This window comes from Rhinoderma darwinii, chromosome 8 (assembly GCF_050947455.1).
Source record: "Rhinoderma darwinii isolate aRhiDar2 chromosome 8, aRhiDar2.hap1, whole genome shotgun sequence".
In the NCBI taxonomy this organism is placed as follows: Eukaryota; Metazoa; Chordata; class Amphibia; order Anura; family Rhinodermatidae; genus Rhinoderma; species Rhinoderma darwinii.
Genome location: NC_134694.1, coordinates 101,817,070 through 101,836,787, shown reverse-complemented (window position 1 = coordinate 101,836,787; position 19,718 = coordinate 101,817,070). Strand labels below are relative to the sequence as shown.

Here is a 19,718-nt window from a genome sequence, read left to right as displayed (position 1 = left end):
GTGGCACATACTCCCCCCTGTAGGTAGTGGCACATACTCCCCCCTGTAGGTAGTGGCATTGTGGCTACCTCTATGAGCGGAATCCCCGGCCAGGCGTCGGCAATGCTTGTTTGCTCGGTCATCTGCTGATCGTTCCCCTGTTTACTCAGGGCAGTTATTGGCAACGAGCGTTATATGCCCGATAATCGTCCTGTGTAAAACCCCCTTAAGGAGAACCTCTGTACAGCGCTGCGGAGCATGTTGGCGCTATATAACTAACAGTGGTAAATAAAATAACATATGCACATACCTCCAGTGCCGTGGCCACCCATCACCTTACATCAATGACATGCTGACACCACCACTGCGGCGTAGATGTCAGTAAGGCTGGGTCCACACGTCACGGTCAAAGTGCGTTTTTTGCTGCGAAGTGCGGCACTTACCGCGATGTGTGAACCTAGACTAAGTGCCCACTGCAGCCAGGTGTCCGGTACAGCCTGTCAAGACGACAGTGGGGGATTTAGAAGATGGCTATGTGTGCATATTTTATTTTTTTTAACCCATAATCAGATACCAGTTTGTTTTTTGTTTTTTTTTAAAGCTGTAAAACCCTTTTAAAATGTTGTTTTTTAGCCGCTTCTGGGGAGGCTGGTTTTGCATACTTGCTGTTCACTCCTTTAGAAAAGTGGAAAATATATTACGAACAACCTGGAGTGTATAACAACTCTGCTCATACTTTACTACAGGCGGCTTGCGCGGCGGCAGCAGGTCTGGGTACATAGGACTGCCGGATACTCTGCGCTGTACACACACGTCGATTCTTCGCTGTCTTAGCCCACGTGGTGCCGTGTAAGGGAAGTCACGTGATCTCCCGTATTCGGAGGGGGATTTCCTGGCCCCGCCTGTTCATTTTAATAATGACGTCATCGGGATCCTCCTCCAATCAGCGCGCTGACCACAGAAACGGGGAATTCCAGGCTGCATAGAGGAAGAAATCGAGAAAAGTTTTATCTGCGAAGTTGCCGCAGCTCTGTAGTGTGAACACCTCTGCGATCTGTGCCGCCAGCAGCATGAGGGAGCCGGGCAGGCCAGGTAGGTGTGTGTGTGCCATGCATTCATGTCATGTGTCTTTTGTATACTTTTTGCAGGGTGTACAGTAAATACATGGGCATTGATGTGTCATATTATGTGTAACACTGGAACTACAAGTGTCAGCCTGCCCTGTCATCCACTCCTGTGCCAATAAGAAACTCAATAATATCATTTAAAAAAAATGCAGGAATGATGTCATCTTCACCCGGTGACGTGTATTGCAGGACAGTCATATGACTTGAGACGCATCATTTTTTTTTCTTGAGTTGCTTTCCAGTAGAAGGCAATTGGGGACTATTGGGGAGCAACTGCAATATATAATGGCCCCTCCTCCATATTTAATGCAGGTCTATGGTCATGGTGGCTGCAGAATCTCTGACGCTGCTCTTCTGCCTTCCCTATGGAGCCTGAGCCGTGTAGATCATCTGCGACATGCCAACGTCAACATATATCGGGTGTCACATTGTAAACAGTGGGCAACTCAATGCATTCCTATGGACAGGGGCAAATCATTACGCATAGGCAATGCCAGGGAATTCTGTACATTGCAGCTCATTTAGTTGATGGGACATGGTGGCAATTCCTCTTGGCACTCTATGATTGGCAGAGAAGCTGGAGCATGTAGTTCTTCACCAGCTTTGCCATTTAGGATCATATGTGACAGTGTGTCAGTATTCGGAGACCTCCACCTATAGGGGTTCCCCAATCCCAAAACAGCAGCTACTTTCCTTCTGATCAGGGGTTGGGGGCATCTTTTCCGTAAGACCATCAGTTATCATTGAAAGAAGTGTCCACTGACTAATATATAAACATATATATATATATATATATATATATATATATATATATATATATATATGTAGTCGAATATTTTTATGATATTTTTTTTAATAGAAAGCGTATTGCGGATTAGTTGCAGAACATTTGACTCGATTCCGGTTGAAAAAAATCCATCCACCTGCTGCAGAAACATCCCCATTCACATGTATGAAGCAGATTTTAAGTTGCAAAAATTCTACAACAAATCTCCCGTGTGTGAATTTACCCTAAGGGTATGTTCACACGACCTATTTTCAGCCGTATTTTGTTAACCGTGTGAACATACCCTAAGGGTATGTTCACATGCTGTGTTTTAAGGTGTATTTCCGGACGTAAACACCCCGAAATACGCCTGAAAAAACGGTAGCTGAACGCCTACCAACATCTGCCCATCTAATTCAAATGGAAATACTGTGTTTCGTTCAGACGGGGCGTTTTTTTACACCGCTGTAAAACTCTGAAAACCGCTCTGGAATTTTTAGCCGTTTTTGACTCTGCGTGTGAACATACCCTTAGGGTATGTGCACACACACTAATTACGTCCGTAATTGACGGACGTATTTCGGCCGCAAGTCCCGGACCGAACACAGTGCAGGGAGCCGGGCTCCTAGCATCATACTTATGTACGATGCTAGAAGTCCCTGCCTCGCTGCAAGACAACTGTCTCGTACTGAAAACATGATTACAGTACGGGACAGTTGTCCTGCAGCGAGGCAGGGACTCCTAGCATCGTACATAAGTATGATGCTAGGAGCCCGGCTCCCTGCACTGTGTTCGGTCCGGGACTTGCGGCCGAAATACGTCCGTCAATTACGGACGTAATTAGTGTGTGTGCACATACCCTTAGGCTGGGTTCACACGACCTATTTTCAGACGTAAACAAGGCGTATTATGCCTCGTTTTACGCCTGAAAATACGGCTCCAATACGTTGGCAAACATCTGCCCATTCATTTGAATGGGTTTGCCGACGTATTGTGCAGGCGACCTGTCATTTACGCGTCGTCGTTTGACAGCTGTCAAACGACGACGCGTAAATTGATTGCCTCGGCAAAGAAGTGCAGGGCACTTCTTTGCAACGTAATTTGATCCGTTCTTCATTGAACTCAATGAAGAGCAGCTCAAGATTACAGGCGTCACAGACGCCTCGTATATTACGAGGAGGAGCTTTTACGTCTGAAACGAGGCAGCTGTTTTCTCCTGAAAACAGTCTGTCATTTCAGCCGTAAAAGCCTCTCATCGTGTGAGCATACCCTAAGGGTATGTTCACACGGCCTATTTACGGACGTAATTCGGGCGTTTTTGCCCCGAATTACGCCCGAAAATAGCGCCTCAATAGCGGGTTCACACGACCTATTTTCAGGTGTAATGGAGGCGTTTTACACCTCAAATTACGCCTGAAAACACGGCTCCAATACGTCGGCAAACATCTGCCCATTCATTTCAATGGGTTTGCCGACCTACTGTGCCGACGAGCTGTCATTTGAGGGTATGTGCACACACACTAATTACGTCCGTAATTGACGGACGTATTTCGGCCGCAAGTCCCATACAACGCAGTGGGATGGAGGACGCTCGGCAATGTACAGTCTAAAAAACGTCCGGATGATCTAGTAGATGTCTCTATTTACAGTGTCCAGTCTCAGGAATCTGGGGGAGCTTTCGTATACTGACATGGCAGCACTAGGACCAGGGGGGGCTGCTAAAGCATACGTTCCAATTCTGATAACAAGCAGCTGTTATTAGAGGCGCCGCTTATCTCCATAAGGCTAAGTTCACACTTACGTTGTATAATCCGTTTTTAGATCAGAATAAGGATAAAAACAGATCTGTTAAAAATCCCATTGAGATTTTTAATTGCATCCGTTATGCTCTGTCCGCATTCGATATGTCAGTCTTCCCTTGCAATCCGTTATTCTAATTACAATGGGATTTTTAACGGATCAGATTATATCCTTATTTTGATCTAAAAATGGATCAGACTAACGGATTATACAACGCAAATGTGAACATAGCCTAAGGAGAGAAAATGAACAGGCAGCTGGCCAAGTTCGTGTTTCCTCAGATGGGGGTCCTCAGTACTTTGGGGGTCCTCTCCTTCCTGTGTTCATTTATTTCTGTGGAGTAGGCTACAGATTGAGCAGATCTGAGTTTGTATATAACGCAGTAGAGCTAAGTTTGCCATCAGTGGCATGTCTATATGTCCATATAGTGAGTGTATACCACACTGGTGCAGGAACATATATGAATGAATTAATTTCCTAGATGATTTTAAGGGTATGTGCACACACACTAATTACGTCCGTATTTGACGGACGTATTTCGGCCGCAAGTACCGGACCGAACACAGTGCAGGGAGCCGGGCTCCTAGCATCATACTTATGTACGATGTTAGGAGTCTCTGCCTCGCTGCAGGACAACTGTCCCGTACTGTAATCATGTTTTCAGTACGGGACAGTAGTTCCACGGAGAGGCAGGGACTCCTAGCATCGTACATAAATATGATGCTAGGAGCCCGGCTCCCTGCACTGTGTTCGTTCCGGGACCTGCGGCCGAAATACGTCCGTCAATTACGGACGTAATTAGTGTGTGTGCACATACCCTAATTATTACTCACTGCAATAATCTATTCTCTTTATTTTAGGTTCTAATGGCCTTTCAGAAACCCAATCCCCCACACTAGGTGAGTACCTGAAGTGGGTATTGTAATATACCACTGTGTTCTGTCTTCCGTTGTATAAATCTGTATTGAATGGTTAAGACCCTAGGCACTCGACTCGTGGTGCATGCAGTGGCATACTTACCATACAGACAGACCACGTAACTGCTATGGGGCCCATGGTAAGAGGAGTCGCCACTAGGGGGAGCTCACCACATTGAGATTTTTACAGCTTCTATTGAGTTCCTTAGTAGTTGTATAAATCCATATGCTGTGAGCTCCCCCTAGTGGTATCTGCAGGCAGCTATAATTATATTGTGTACTGTGTGTAGGGGATTTTGAGCTCTTTGGTCAGTTGTCTGGGGTAGATACATTAAAAAATAGTGTTCAGACTGAGTAGCATATTTATGAAGCATCTGTGACTTTTGCCAACATACGAATTAGGGGACCTGAGCAAGGCTTCAGAGTTGTGCAGTGTGTGACTTGTTTATTAAAAAATTCCTCCATCTTTCTATAACTCCAGGTCCAACCTAGCGTTATTAAGCGGTGCTGAATTCATAAAATGAGCCTACACCCTATTGAGGAACCTGTTGCATGTGGTGAGGGGGATATTGGGGCACCGCTCACACAGTGCATCAGTATTAATAGAGCTCCCTCTATGTCTGAAAACCAGAGTTCCCCCTTATAAGGATCCGTTACGTGATCATTTATAAAAAAAAACAAGTAGTCAATTTGTCAGACCTTTCAGTAGGGGGTTGGGGCCCATACAAAGTTATGCTATGGGGCCCCTATTATTTATGTGTATGTCCCTGGATACATGTATGTGAATGCCATATCTCTAGGGGGTACTCACACTTGCCTCGGGGGTACTTTGATGTAATTTATTTGAGTACGGGACACTTGGTTAAGAAACAAGGAGAAACACTGATTTAAACAACCACTTTCATATGCCTATTAGGACTGATATCTTGAGCGGGCAATGTTACCAGCACAACTCTTGGCTGTAGAAGATCATAGGCATTTACTGACGACAAAGGAAGCCCTGCTGGTGAAATAAATAATTATAAAGTTTGGAAATACTTGACTTCTCTTGTACTGATGCTGAGCTACAGCCTGAAATATACTCAAGGGCTGCATTCACTATTCTGCTGATTGCTAATTGTACCAGTCCAAAGTTTGATCACATACAGGTATCTCTAATCCTTTAGCTGAGTTCCTACAATGAACTTTATTATCTAGATTACTGGTGTAAAGACTAAACTTCCAACAATCCCCATTACCAGATCTCACAAGTTCCGTAGGCATAAATAGCAGCATTGGATCAGTTGGATCCAGTCTGTCCTATCCCTGTTACCCTGATGTGGGCAAGTCTCCCAGTTTATAGACATGAGATTATCATATCTTTGGTGGTCTTTAGTTGGGGTCCTAGGTTACTGACTAGGGCTACCTAAGCTAGGTGCCACCACTATGTCTACTGCAGCTCTGCTTCATGCATAAGAAATGACAATATAAGAGGCTCTGTCACCAGATTATAAAATCCCTCTCCTATTGAATGTGATCGGCGCTGCAATGTAGATAACAGTAAAGTTGTTTGTTTTTTTAAACGATCATTTTTGCCCAAGTTATGAGCAATTTTAGATTTATGCAAATGAGCTTTTCAATAGACAACTGGGCGTGTTTTTTCGTTTTACAACTGGGCGTTTGGAATAGAAGTGTATGACGCTGACCAATCAGCGTCATACACTTCTCATTGTTCCCACCCAGCTTCTTTCACTGCAGACACACAGCGTGACGTCACCCACAGGTCCTTCACCATCGCATCAGACGAGAGAAGATACATCGGCTCCAGGCATCCGAGAGGTTAATATGCTAGTCTCTAGAGAGTTTACTATGCTTACCTGCACACGGTGATGCTGCTGCAGATTCAACTGTACCCTCTCGTATGCCTGGAGCCGATGTGTCTTCTCTCATCCGACGCAATGAAGGACCTGTGGGAGGAAGTGACGTCACAGCGTGATCTCGCGAGAACACGCTGTGTGTCTGCAGTGAAAGAAGCTGGGTGGGAACGATGAGAAGTGTATGACGCTGATTGGTCAGCGTCATACACTTCTATTCACAACGCCCAGTTGGTAAAACGAGTAAACACGCCCAGTTGGTAAAAACACAATACACGCCCAGTTGGTAAAACGAGAAAACACGCCCAGTTGTCTATTGAAAAGCTCATTTGCATAAATATAAAATTGCTCATAACTTGGGCAAAAATTATCGTTTTAAAAACAAAACTACAACTTTACTGTTATCTACATTGCAGCGCCGATCACATGCAATAGGAGATAGGGATTTTATAATCTGGTGACAGAGCCTCTTTAAGTGCCGGGAGCCTTTAATTGGGGATTCTGAGGTCCGGTTTCCAGTTGTGGTTGGATATTGACTTTAAATATGATTTATATCCTGTAAATAAAACTACCCGTCCATATTTGTGGGTTGGGAAATTCTGAAGCAGAGAGCTGGCGATATGAAACCTGCTGCCGATGGGCAGATGACACGTCAGGGGAGGCCATGATGGAAGGCTGTAGCTATGTAATATTGTAGGACTCAAAACATAACAACCTGTTGAGATAGCAATAGTGCGACAATTCCCAAATTAGCTGGGGAGTTACCCATATAGGACACACAAGTGTTTCTAAGCCAAAAATTATTGCGACACATTATGGAAATGGGTTAGACGTTCAGCTCAATAAAAGCATGCTTACTGTAGATGACTGTCCATTAGAGTACCGTCTTATTGGGTCACTGTCAAGTTGTGATAAGTGGGGGTCTTAGTGCTGAGACCCCCCCACAGCTGATCAACCAATCACAACTCTTGACATGTCTCTATGAAATGATCCATTAAAGTCTATATAAATATTTCTGTCTGCTGGATAGCCCAGGTGGATAAGTGGAAGGTTCCTCACCATAACTGAGGGTCTCGCCAAGGGTACCTAAGCTAGGTGCCGCCACTATGCCTACTGCGTATATACAACAGAGCCACAGATGGGCCGTATCTAGCACACCCTTGATTTGACAAGCATAGAGCAAGATTTGCATGGGCCCACCCAATCAGAATGCCCTTTCATGAGACCAAATTTGCCTGGTGTTGATGCTGGCCCTGCCTGCGGTTTTGAACTACAAAGGAAATTATATTACAGAACTGCTGCAATTCTCTGTTAGGTGCGAGTTACCTGCACCTATCTCCCCAATGGGGGTCTCCCGACCCCATCCCGCCTGGTGAAGAGGCCGCTGGCCCCCGCATCCGGGTGTAGTTTCAGTGCACAGCAGAATGAGTTTCTGAAAACAGCCGAGCCGGCTGAGCTATGCTGTTTCCGTAACTCCCATAGAAGTGAATGGGAGTTGCGGAAACAGGGCAGCACAGCGAGCTACGCTTTCTCCGTAAATTTGGAGCTACGGAAACAGTTGCCGCCTCATTATTCGGAATGGGGTTGGGAAAGCCGTTTGGGAGATAGATGCGGATCCCAGCTCTAGGACCCACAACTATCAGATACTTATGGCACATGCTGTGGATTTGCCATATATGTTTGTGATGACACAGCCCCATGAATTATACCTTATTCATTGTACAATTAAAAATTATGCAGATTTGTAATATACTTGGCGTAACAATTCATCCCAGCTCTCAGGATTTGTCCTATTTACATATAGTGGATAAAAACCCGTCCTGTTGGACTATGATACTGTAATGGGCAGTATACTGTCAGCATAGGGATTGGAATGTAACATCGGTGAAAATAGGTAAAACCTCTCTCATGGGGAAAAAATTAAGTCCCTTTTGCACCACAGTATCATAAACCATCATTCATTGGTGTATGCATTTGGTTGCAGCCCAACGTATATGTCTTAAAGGGATTGTCTGGTTTATACGGGCATTCTGAGTTAAGGGGGTCAACGTGAACATTCATGAATTATCCAGAGTGCAGAGGGACTACAAAGAGTATCTCTTTCTCTGGAGTACATCCATGCATTATATGGACATTCAATCCAATGAGCACCGTGCAATACTTGAATTTCCCTGGGGTGGCGCTGCAGGAAATTTGAACACCTGCTGCCAGGTACCCCTGCAGATTACAATTGATCGCTGGGAGTCCCAGTAGGGGACAACTTCTGATTTTCTTTTCAGAGGACCCTTTTAATGAAAATGAATTGTCAAAAGAGAACAACTCTTTAAATGTGGAGGGTCACAAAGAGTTATAGAAAGTGCCGTAGCCAGTGCCTGGGTTTGACCAGAATAAACTATTTAATTTCAGATGTCTTCTTTATTCCAGGCCAGGATATTTGAACAATTTCAGTATGAGAGAGATTTTTTCCCCACTATTTTTGGTTTTCTGCCTGAAATCTGTTTCTAAAAGGGATGCAGCAAAAATTTTCCTAAATCCTATTACAATAATGTTGATATTTCAGGTTCTGGTGTTCTAGTGTCCTTGAACTTTGTCTTTTCCATCCACTTATGTCATACTTCATTGCAGTACATTACATGGCACAGATTGACGTCAGTTTGGCTGCGGACACCTGTACTTCAGGGGTACTTTCCTACTTTCCAGAGGATTGCTCTGTGTCACCGGCTCTGATTACATAATTAAGGGGATTTCTGCACTTACCATCCGAACTACATAGATCTTCTTCATATGTTCTTGAATTGTAACATAGCTAGGCAAGGCCAGAAAGGGGATGTACTGTATTTTGGATCTGTAAAGGGCTTTGATATTTGGGAAGCGTTGCCTGTTGATCGTTTGGAAGCACGTTTGATTATTTTAGATGTGATGTTTCTTAGCGGTAATCTTTAGACACCTATGAACTGAGATGACTGTTACTAACCCCTCCTCATGTTTTTGTATATGAGGGAATGGAAAATTGGGTTAATTAGCTGTTCACATTTATTTGGTCCAAATTTTCCATGAGTCCAATTGACCCTTATTAAAAGTTAGGACTCTTTGATCACATTTTAAGTAATTGTGTAGGTTAGAAAACCACTTTTCAAATAACTTAGAGCATTAGGGGCGCCCCTCATTCACAACCTCCATCAATTAGGAGGAGTAGAGTGTGGCTACAAAGAGTGTCTCTTTCTCTGGAGAGCCTGGGTTGTCTGGGAATTAAATGGACGGCCTATTGATTTAAATTGGCATCATGTAATACTTAATTTCCCCTGTGGTGGCGCTGCAGGGGAATTGAACACTTGCTGCTGAGTTCTCCCACAGATTACAGGCAGCAGGACATCCTGTGATCATCTTAATATCAGGGGACCCTTTTAAAAATAAAGGAATATCCCTAGCGGAAAACCCTTTAACTACTTGCCGACACAGGACGAGAATACTCGTCCTGAGCGGCGGGTACTTTGTGCATTAGGACGAGTATTCTCGTCCTGTGTGACAGCCGTGTCCGCGCGCGATCAGGAGCGGGTTAATGGCTGTAGTACACAGCCGCAGCACCACTCTAACGGTGGAGAGAAGAGAAACCTCTTCTCTCCGCCGTTAACCCCCTTGAATGCCGTGATCAAAGCCGATCGCGGCATTCGAAGTAAATAAGAGGAGTGGGGACTGCCCTTTGATCGCATCACAGAAAATCCCTGTGACACGATCAAAGCCCATAACTTGTATGGCCAGACAGAACTTATATGGTATATAGATATATGCCAGTACATTACAGTTAAAAAAATAAAAATCCCTATATGGGATTAATAAAAAAAAAATTTAATTAATTAAAAAAATCAATTAATGTTAAATAAAAAAAAATTGTAAAAAAAAATACACATAAATACACATGTTTTACAATAAATAAACTTTTTAAAATATAAGTCCCAAAACATGAAATAATAGAGACATATTTGGTATCGCCACGACCGTAACAAGCTGTACAACAAATGTATAATATTATTTATGATGATCAGTGTATGGTGTAAAATAATAAAACTGCAACGGAACTGCTTTTTTTCTGCATTTTCCCCAAATTAAAAATTTGTATAAATTAAACGATAATGTATTCGTACCAAAAAATGGCACCTACATAAAGTACAAATCGTCTCGCAAAAAACAAAGTCCCATACAACTACGTCGTACAAAAAATAAAAAAGTTATGAGCGTCGGGATGCAAAGAGGGAAATCTAAAAAAATTGTTCTGTCCTCAAGGCCAATATTGTCCGTGTCCTTAAGGAGTTAAAGAGGATCTGTCAGCTCTCCTGACATGTTTGTTTTAGTACTTCCTTGTATTCCCCAATAGATAAATCTGGAGCATCTTTTCTTACGACCCTGTGTTTAACTGTTTCTCTGTTATTCTTCTGGGAAATCTATGATTAAATGTGTAGGAACACGCCCCATTGACAAGAGGAGTGGTAACACCCAGTTGTAAATGTATTCATAAATTTCCAGGAGGAATAATAGAGGACGGCACAACGCAGAGTTGTAAGAAAAGGTGATTCAGGGCAATGCACTTCTTTACCAACACAGAAATGTCAGGAGAGATGACTGGTCCTCTTTAACCCTTTAACGACCAGCGTCTAGTGTTATTTACGTCGGCCGTTTAAGATAGTTCTTCTGAAGTGCCGCCTTTTCACGTCGGTACTTCAGAATAACTTTTCCCGCATCGTGCGGGGTGCTCCTGAATTCCGGGCTGTTAGTAACAGACTCTGGTTTCAGGGCAACGATCGAGACCATATTTAACCCCTCAGATGCGGCGCTCAATAGCGTGCACCGCATCCGAGTGGTTTTAGAAGGAGCGGGCTCCCTCTCTCACCCCAATGGCACACCCCGCGTGCATCACGGAGTGTCAACGGTTTCTATGGCAGATGGTGGCCTAACAAAGTCCCCCAGGTCTGCTTTTAATGATTGCCTGTTATGCCATGTCAGAGGCAGTCTAAGGGTATGTTCACACGTTTAACAAAATACGTCGGAAAATACGGAGCTGTTTCCAAGGGAAAACAGCTCCTGATTTTCAGACGTTTTTTGCGGCGTTTTTTACGGCCGTTTTTGGAGCCGTTTTCAATAGAGTCTATGAAAAACCGGCTCCAAAAACGTCCCAAGAAGTGTCCTGCACTTCTTTTGACGAGCCGTCATTTTACGCGCCGTATTTTGACAGCGACGCATAAAATAAAGGCTCGTGGGAACAGAACATCGTAAAAACCATTGCAGGCAATGGGCAGATGTTTGTAGGCGTAATGGAGCCGTCTTTTCAGGCGTAATTCGAGGCGTAAAACGCCTGAATTACGTCTGAAAACAGTGCGTGTGAACATACCCTTACACTGACAGGCAATAATACAATGTATTGCAGTGTATTTTAAAAGCGATCAAAAGATCGCACAATAAAGTCCCCTAGTGAGACTAAAAAAGTGAAAGTTTGAAATAAGTAAATAAATGTCCCAAGTAAAAAAAAAACAAAAAAACACTAGTTGCTTATATTTGGTATCGTCGCGTCCGTAACAAAGCCAACTATAAAACGATTACTTTACACGGTGAATTCTGTAAAAAGTAAAAAACAATGCCAGAATTGCTGTTTTCTGTTCATCCTACCTTCAAAAAAGTGATAAAAAAAGTTGCAGTTACTCCGAAATGGTACCGATAGGAACTACAAGTTGTCCCGCAAGAAAAAAATCCCTCATACAGCTGCATCGGTCGAAAAAAAAAAAAAAAGTTATGGCTCAAAAAAAAATAATTTTGAAAAAAAGTGTTTTTACTGTGTAAAAGTAGGAAAACAAAAAAAAAAAACATAGAAATTTGGTATCGCCGCATTCGGAACTACCCGCTGAATAAAGTTATTATTTTATTTATGCCGCTTGGTAAACGGCATAAAATTAAGACGCAAAAAAGAATGGCGAAATTTCTGGTTTTTTTTCCCAGTACCCCACTAAAAAAGTTAATAAAAAGTTAATCAATAAATGATATGTACCCCAAAACGGTGCTATACAAAAATACAACTTGTCCCGCAAAAACAAAAAGTCCTTATACAGCTATGTCGATGCAAAAATAAAAAGTTACAGCTCTTAGAATGCGACGATGGAAAAGTTTAAAAAATTGCTCGGTCATTAAGGTTTAAAAAACCTTCGGTATTTGAGTGGTTATTAACCCCGTTGCCGCCGCTGCAGCCATTTTTGAGTTTTTAATTTTTTCCTCCACGCCTTCCAAAAGCCAAAACTTTTTTTTCCGTTAACAAAGCCATATGAGGGCTAGTTTTTCTTTTCGTTTTTATGGTCTTTAGCGTGCGGTAAAAACGACATGTTTACTGTACTCTGCGGAACAATACGTTACGGCAATACCAAGTTTATATATTTATTAGAGGAATGACATTGTGAACTCAATAGTCAGGGAGTTCTTCTCTAGTAGTTTTTACTTGTGTGCAGACATTTAAGGGCATATTTACTTTTCCTTTGGAATAAAAAAAATTACATTTTAATCCATTTAATATAACTCAAGATTTAGGGAACATTTCCTGTCGGCAATTTGTTGTAAATTAAAATTGTTACGGTCTCGGGCCTGGCTTAATAGGAGCACAAAGATGACCTGACGGCCTTCATTAGGCTACCATGGTAACCAGTGGCACTGCGCGTTGGCGCCGGAGGGATGGTATGCGGTGGGATGATGGAGGGGGGCCCTCTTCTTTGCATCAGCTTAGATTCCGCCTCTTGCTATTGACCGTGTCGTCTGAATACACATCCGGGATCAGAGTTATCTCCAATCCCGGCTGTTCAGTGAAGTATCGGTGAAAAGTCTGAACTATTACAATATATCATTATTTAGTTCGCAGATTTGCTGTTTTTGGTCACTTCATCTCCCACAAAAAATGAAATAAAAATTGATCAAAAATTCCCATGTACCCCAAAATGGTACTAATATAAACTACAGCTCGCCCCGCAAAAAATATGCCCTCATACCGCTAAATCGACGGAAAAATAAAAAAGTTATGGCTCTCTGAATATGGCGACAAAACTAAAATTGTATTTTTAACAATCAGTTTTTTCCTTGTAAAACATAAAGAAAACAATATAAATTTGGTATCACCGTAATCGTATTGACCCGCACAATAAAGTTAACATGCAGTATTTACCGCACGGTGAACGCCGTAAAAACAAAACCACCCAAAAGATTGAGGAATCGCTGATTTTTTTTCCTATTCCACCCCACATATCATTTTTTTCTCATTTCTCACTACATTATATGGTACAAAAAATTGTGCTGTTAAAATTTACAACTCGTCCTGCAAAAAACAAGCCCTCCTACGGCAATATCGATGGAAAAATAAAAAAGTTATGGTATTTGGAATGTTGGGGAGGAAAAAACAAAAGTGAAAATCCAAAAAATGGCTGCGGCGGGAAAGGGTTAACAACTTGAGATGCCTGTATGGGATTTTACAGACGTCTAAAAGAAGGTCCACCATGTATTTTGTTGGTCTTCCAATACTTTTCCCTTCAGTTAAACCCCGTCCCTCATGTCTGAACGATGCCAGTGATGTCTGAACGATGCCAGTGATGTCTGAACGATGCCAGTGAGGTCACGGTCTCAACTTATTGACAGTCTGCATTCCCTATGTGTTACTGAAAGTTCTATTTCAGAAACCGTCGCCCTTCAGATAACGTACATCGTCTTCTTAACTAGGAAACCACTAAGTAAACTCATGAAGATGAAAATCCGTCGTGGAAACGTGACCGGTAATCCTGACTCCGGAAAAGCGCAACATTTAACAATCAGCATTTTTCCAGACATGACGGACGCATTCAGACGTGTGCGGTTTCAGATGACAGTCCGAATAACGGGGAATTCTCGTCTTTTCGAGGGAGGACACAAGTTCATGATAATTATGTTGTCACAAAATCCTTGTGAATTATTTATCACTCTCCGTTCTCACTTTTAAAATAAGGAAATAGAAAGTAAAGACAAGTTGTTTTTTTTTGTTTGTTTAAAGGGGTATTCCCATTTTAACCCCTTGGAGACACTATTTTTCTGTGGACATAGCCCAATGAGGGCTTGTTTTTTGCGGGACGAGCTGTAATTTTAATGGCACCATTTATTGTATCATATAATGTACTGGGAAACTGAAGAAAAATTATTTGTGGGGTGGAATGGGAAAAAAACAGCGATTCCTCCATTGTTTTTTGGGTTTCCTTTTTACTGTGTTCACCGTGCGGTAAAAGCAACATGTTAACTTTATTCTGCGTGTCAATGGTTACGTCGATACTAAGTTTATATAGTTTTTTTTTTATGTTTTACTACTTTTACAAATAAAAAGTATTTGTTTAAGAATATAAAAAAAAATTTAATCATATTTTGATAGCAATAAAGTTTTTATTTTTTTGTTGCTTGAGCGGTGGGCTTGTTTGTTGTGGGGCGAGATGTGGTTTGCATTATATCATTGTGGGGTACATCTGACTTTTTGTTTCATTTTAATTCCACTTTTTTTTTTTTATTGCTGACGATATTTTTGTGAGTTATTCTTTTAACCTTTTTGTTTTTTGTCTTTTAAAAAAAAATAACTTTTTTTTATTTTTTTTATACCCCCTAGGGGACTTCAACATGCAATCTTTGCGATCTTTAAGTTGCGCATGCAATATACTGTAATACTTATTCATTGCAGTGTATTGCCTTTTTCTGTGCTCTACTATTAAGTCTTGCCTCTGCCATGGCAATCGGGGGACAGAGACTGTACAAGCTGCGTATGGTGCCGGCTTAGCTCCTGGGCCCACTCTATATTGTGATGGCATACATACGGCATAATAGTATGTTGCCAAGGGGTTAAACATTAATGACATAAACACAGGATATGCCTTTAAAGAGGCTGTCACCAGATTATAACTTCACTATCTCCTACATAATCTGATCGGCGCTGGAATGTAGAGAACAGCAGTGGTTTTTATTTTGAAAAATTATAATTTTTGAGCAAGTTATGAGCAATTTTCGATTTATTCTAATTAGTTTCTTAATGCCCAACTGGGCATGTTTTTACTTTTGACCAAGTGGGTGTTGTGAAGAGAAGTGTATGAGGCTGACCAATCAGTGACCAATCAGTGTCCTACACGTCTCATTGTTCCAGCCAAGCTTGTTTCACTGCACAATCACACTGTAACAATGAGAAGTGTATGTCACTGATTGGTCACTGATTGGTCAGCCTCATACACTCCTCTGTACAACACCCAGTTGGTCAAAAGTAAAAACACGCCCAGTTGGGCATTAAGAAACTCATTAGCATAAATCTAAAATTGCTCATAACTTGCTCAAAAATTATCGTTTTTCAAAATAAAAAACACTGCTGTTATCTACATTCCAGCGCCAATCACATTATGTAGGGGATAGGGCACTTATAATCTGGTGACAGAGCCTCTTTAAATTCCGGACAGTTTCCACTTCTGGGATCCACATCCATGGGTCCTGTGACCCCCGTTCACTGATTAAGGGCTCGTTTACACGAGCATGATATACGTCCGTGCAAAGCGCGTGATTTTCACGCGTGTCGCACGGACCTATGTTAGTCTATGGGGCCGTGCAGACAGTCCGTGATTTTTGTGCAACGTAAGTCCGTTGCAAAAAACTCACGAAATGTCCTATATTTGTGCGCTGTTCGCGCATCACGCATCCATTGAAGTCAATGGGTGCGTCAAAATCACGCATGCCTCACGGAAACACTTCCGTGGGACGCGCGTGATTCGCGCAACAGCAGTCAAACTATGAATGATAACAGAAATCACCACGTGCTCCAAACGGAGTGTCATAATGATGGCGGCTGCGCGAAAATCACGCAGCCGCGCATCATATGGTGATGACACACGGAGCTGTTAAGTGCCTTTTGCGCACGCAAACCCACACGCTCGTGTACACCAGGCCTAACAGTGACCGCTTTTCCCATAGAATTTAATGGAGACATTTTCATTGATGTCTTTAGAAGTTACGTAAAGAGCTATGAGGAGATCTGACCTCGTCAATAGGCAAAAGGGAGGAACAGGACCCCTGCTCTTCCATACCTCCCAACTTTCAACTATCACAAACAGAGACTATATTTATTTTATTTTTAAGCCACACCTCTAACCCCGCCCAATCCCCGCCCTTACACACCCAGTTCAGCCCACACACAGAATATAATACCCCATAGTGCCTCTCACACATAATGCCAAATAGCTGCCCTTCACACAGTATAATGCCACCATAGCTGCCCCCATACAGTATAAAGCCAACACAGATGCCCCCATACAGTATAATTCCCACACAGATGCTCCCATATAGTATAATGCCCCCATAGTTTCCCCCATTTAGTATAATGTCCACACAGATGCCCCCATGCAGTATAATGCCCCAAAAGCTGCCCTTATACAGTATAATTCCCCATAGTGGCTAATAAAAAAAAAATAGCCATTAAAAACTGATCAATTGACGCAAAACCATGGGTCCGTCGGACCGCAAAAAAACCCTTGCTGTGTATCCGTGTGTCATCCGGACCCACTGATCCACAACATTTCACTAGTATTCGTGAATCCACAAATCTGGACAGTAAAATTGCAGCCGCAAAAATACAGTCGTGTGCATGAGGCCTCAATTTTTCATGGCCGTTTTGCATCAGTGTGTCTCCAAATTTGCATCCATTTCCAGTCTGTCTGTCCGTTTTTAATGCCCGTTTGTTATACATATGCCATCCATTTTTCATGGTCGTTAAAAAAAATGGATGGATTTCATTTGTCAAGTTTTTTTTTGTTCTAACCCCCTGAAAGCACCACAATGCCCATGTAGATAGTGCCGCAATGCCGCTGTAGATTCTGCCACAGTGCCCACTGTAGATAGTGCCCACATAGACAGTGCCAGTGCCCACATACTACCACAGTGCTCACATATAAAGTGCCAGTGCCCATATAGATAGTGCCCATGCAGATAGCACCACAGTGCCCATGTAGATAGTGCTACCCCCCACCCCTGTAGATAGCGCAATTTGGGGCTCAATCTGGGAGCGGAATCCCCAGTCAGAGCATCGGCCACGCTGTGGCTGGGGATTCCACTCCAGGAGGAACCCCTGTTGTCACTGTCCACATATGGGTAATGACGCCAGGGAGCTGCATTCACCGTTCTGCCGGTTGCTATTGTGAAGATCTGACAAGGTCCTATACTACGGTGGGATAGTTAGTTACTTCTTTATCAGATCACTGCACAATGCCTGGTGTAAAGACTACACAAAATGAAAAAGACCAAGACGTGAAGACAGATTTTAGTTCTGCGGCTTGCAGAATTGTGAATGCAGCTCTGTAGTATAATACGTGTAACTCCGGATCAATACATTAGAACTACTCAACGTTTTATGTCGATTAATTAGATATGTAAACTGTATAGTTGTATTAAAAGGTGGGCAAACGCTGCAGATCACATCAATCCCCTGTCCGGGCCAAAGTCATATTCATAGGGACCAGGCTGGTATACGTGAAGTTTTCACACGTCTATATGCTGGACAGCTGCTTTTAGGCTATGCCTGCGGAAGTGACTTGGAGGAAATAACCCCACACAGCATCTATATTGTTAGGGTTCAAAATTCACTGGTGACTTTTTTCCCCCTCCATACAACAGACAAGAACAGGGACAGCTAAAACAGTCCATCAGTGCAAAGACCATGCATAGAGCAACCCACATCTCATCTTCCTGGACTCCTATAAGTAAGTATGATACAAGGGCGACTGAGAGATTTTATTTAACTCCAGTCGATCTTGAATTTTTAGGCTTTGTGTGGAGTTGTGCTTTTAGGATGGTACATAGATAGTACTAGATATCCCAAAAATATCCTGTGTATAATGCCGCGTCATGTTTATAAATCCAGTATTTGTGAATTTTTATAAAATTCAAAAACTAAATTTTTTTTTTTTTCATAACTCTGTAACCATAAATTGTGGGCATGACAAGGAAAAGAATATTGATGGTAAATTCAGGTTAAACTAGTGCAGGGCTTGTTCACATCAGCGTTCGCCTTCCGTTCGGCTTTCCGTTCATATGTTCCGTCAGATGAATGGAAAGACAAATGGAAAGTATAATTTCCGTTTGCAATACCATTGATTTCAATGGTATTTTTTTTGGTTGTATTTTGTTTGTCTCCGTTCCTCTAGGTTTCAGTTTTTTTTTTTTTTCATCAAAACAATACTGCAGCATATGACTTGTGAAAAACAAACTGAAACAAAAAGCAAACAAAAAAAAACAACTTTCCGTTTGTCTTTCCGTTCATCTATTCCTCTGACGAGAACAAATGAACGGAAGGCCATTGCTGATGTGAACAGGCCCTTACACATGAGAGTAAAATCTTTTTAGAGGTGGGTGCCCATGCTGCTACAAGTGGCGTGTACTATTTAGCAGGTATAGTTGGCAGTGCCCAGTCATGGTTGTACTATCCACTGTAGAATATCTTGAAAGTCAATGTATATTCTCCAAAGTTAAACAAATGTATTTTGGATTGTAACTTTTGAATTCCTCAAAAGGATATTGCAGGTTTGGCAAGTAAACCTTATAACCTATGTACTATCATACCTTTGTTGCCGGGGCACTTGCAACCTAATTTGCATGAAAAAAAAAGTATTTTTTCTCATATGTGTATATATATATAATTGTTTTTATTTGTAAGCATGAGAATTTATCGGCCAGACTCCTAAGCTAATGTAGACCCCAAACTAGACCTTTACAATTATTTAGAACACATACAAGACCCCTAAATTCTTTCCGATCTCAGTCCAGAAATGGAACCCCCGGGTTGCAAAAGGCCGTAGATTTTATCGGACCGATTCCTTTCTATGGCCGACGGACGCCTTCCCGTATATATTTACGGGAAGATGTTCGGGTCGTGAAAAGTTTCCGTAAAAAATAGGACATGTCCTATTTTTTTTATTTTACGGACCGTGCTCCCATACTTTATAAATACGGGCACGGTTGTGTGCGTGGGGCCTTAAACAATGCCAGGAGGCTGCTAAGATGACAATGAGTGTACCCCCATGCAATATACTCCGTCAGTGACCTCCGCTTGTCTGATTATGTTGGCGAGGTTAAAACTGTATTTGACTTGTAAAATATGAGCCATAATTTGTTGAACGCAGGGAAGCAACGTTTTACAGGCTATGAGAGGATAGAAAAAAAAATAGGAATCCCCAACAGGGGGAATGTGAAGCCCACATCACGCTGGAGGACTGTC

The 19,718-nt window shown here is 42.3% G+C and overlaps 1 protein-coding gene across 4 annotated transcripts in view; it reads left to right on the top strand.

The window, feature by feature from the left end:
* Window positions 1-879: 879 nt before the first annotated feature.
* The window catches only part of RELB (RELB proto-oncogene, NF-kB subunit), a 37,949-nt gene continuing 19,110 nt past the window's right edge, over window positions 880-19,718 (top strand). Inside the window, exons 1-3 of one of the 4 annotated variants that reach the window (XM_075834421.1) lie at window positions 880-1,071; window positions 4,533-4,571; window positions 18,119-18,204. In XM_075834421.1, coding sequence (XP_075690536.1) covers window positions 18,162-18,204 — 43 coding nt within the window. In that variant the 5' untranslated portion in view covers window positions 880-1,071; window positions 4,533-4,571; window positions 18,119-18,161. Of the gene's footprint in view, window positions 1,076-4,532; window positions 4,572-18,118; window positions 18,205-19,718 lie in introns of all 4 variants that reach the window. The other 3 variants (XM_075834420.1, XM_075834419.1, XM_075834422.1) reach the window with 3 other exon arrangements.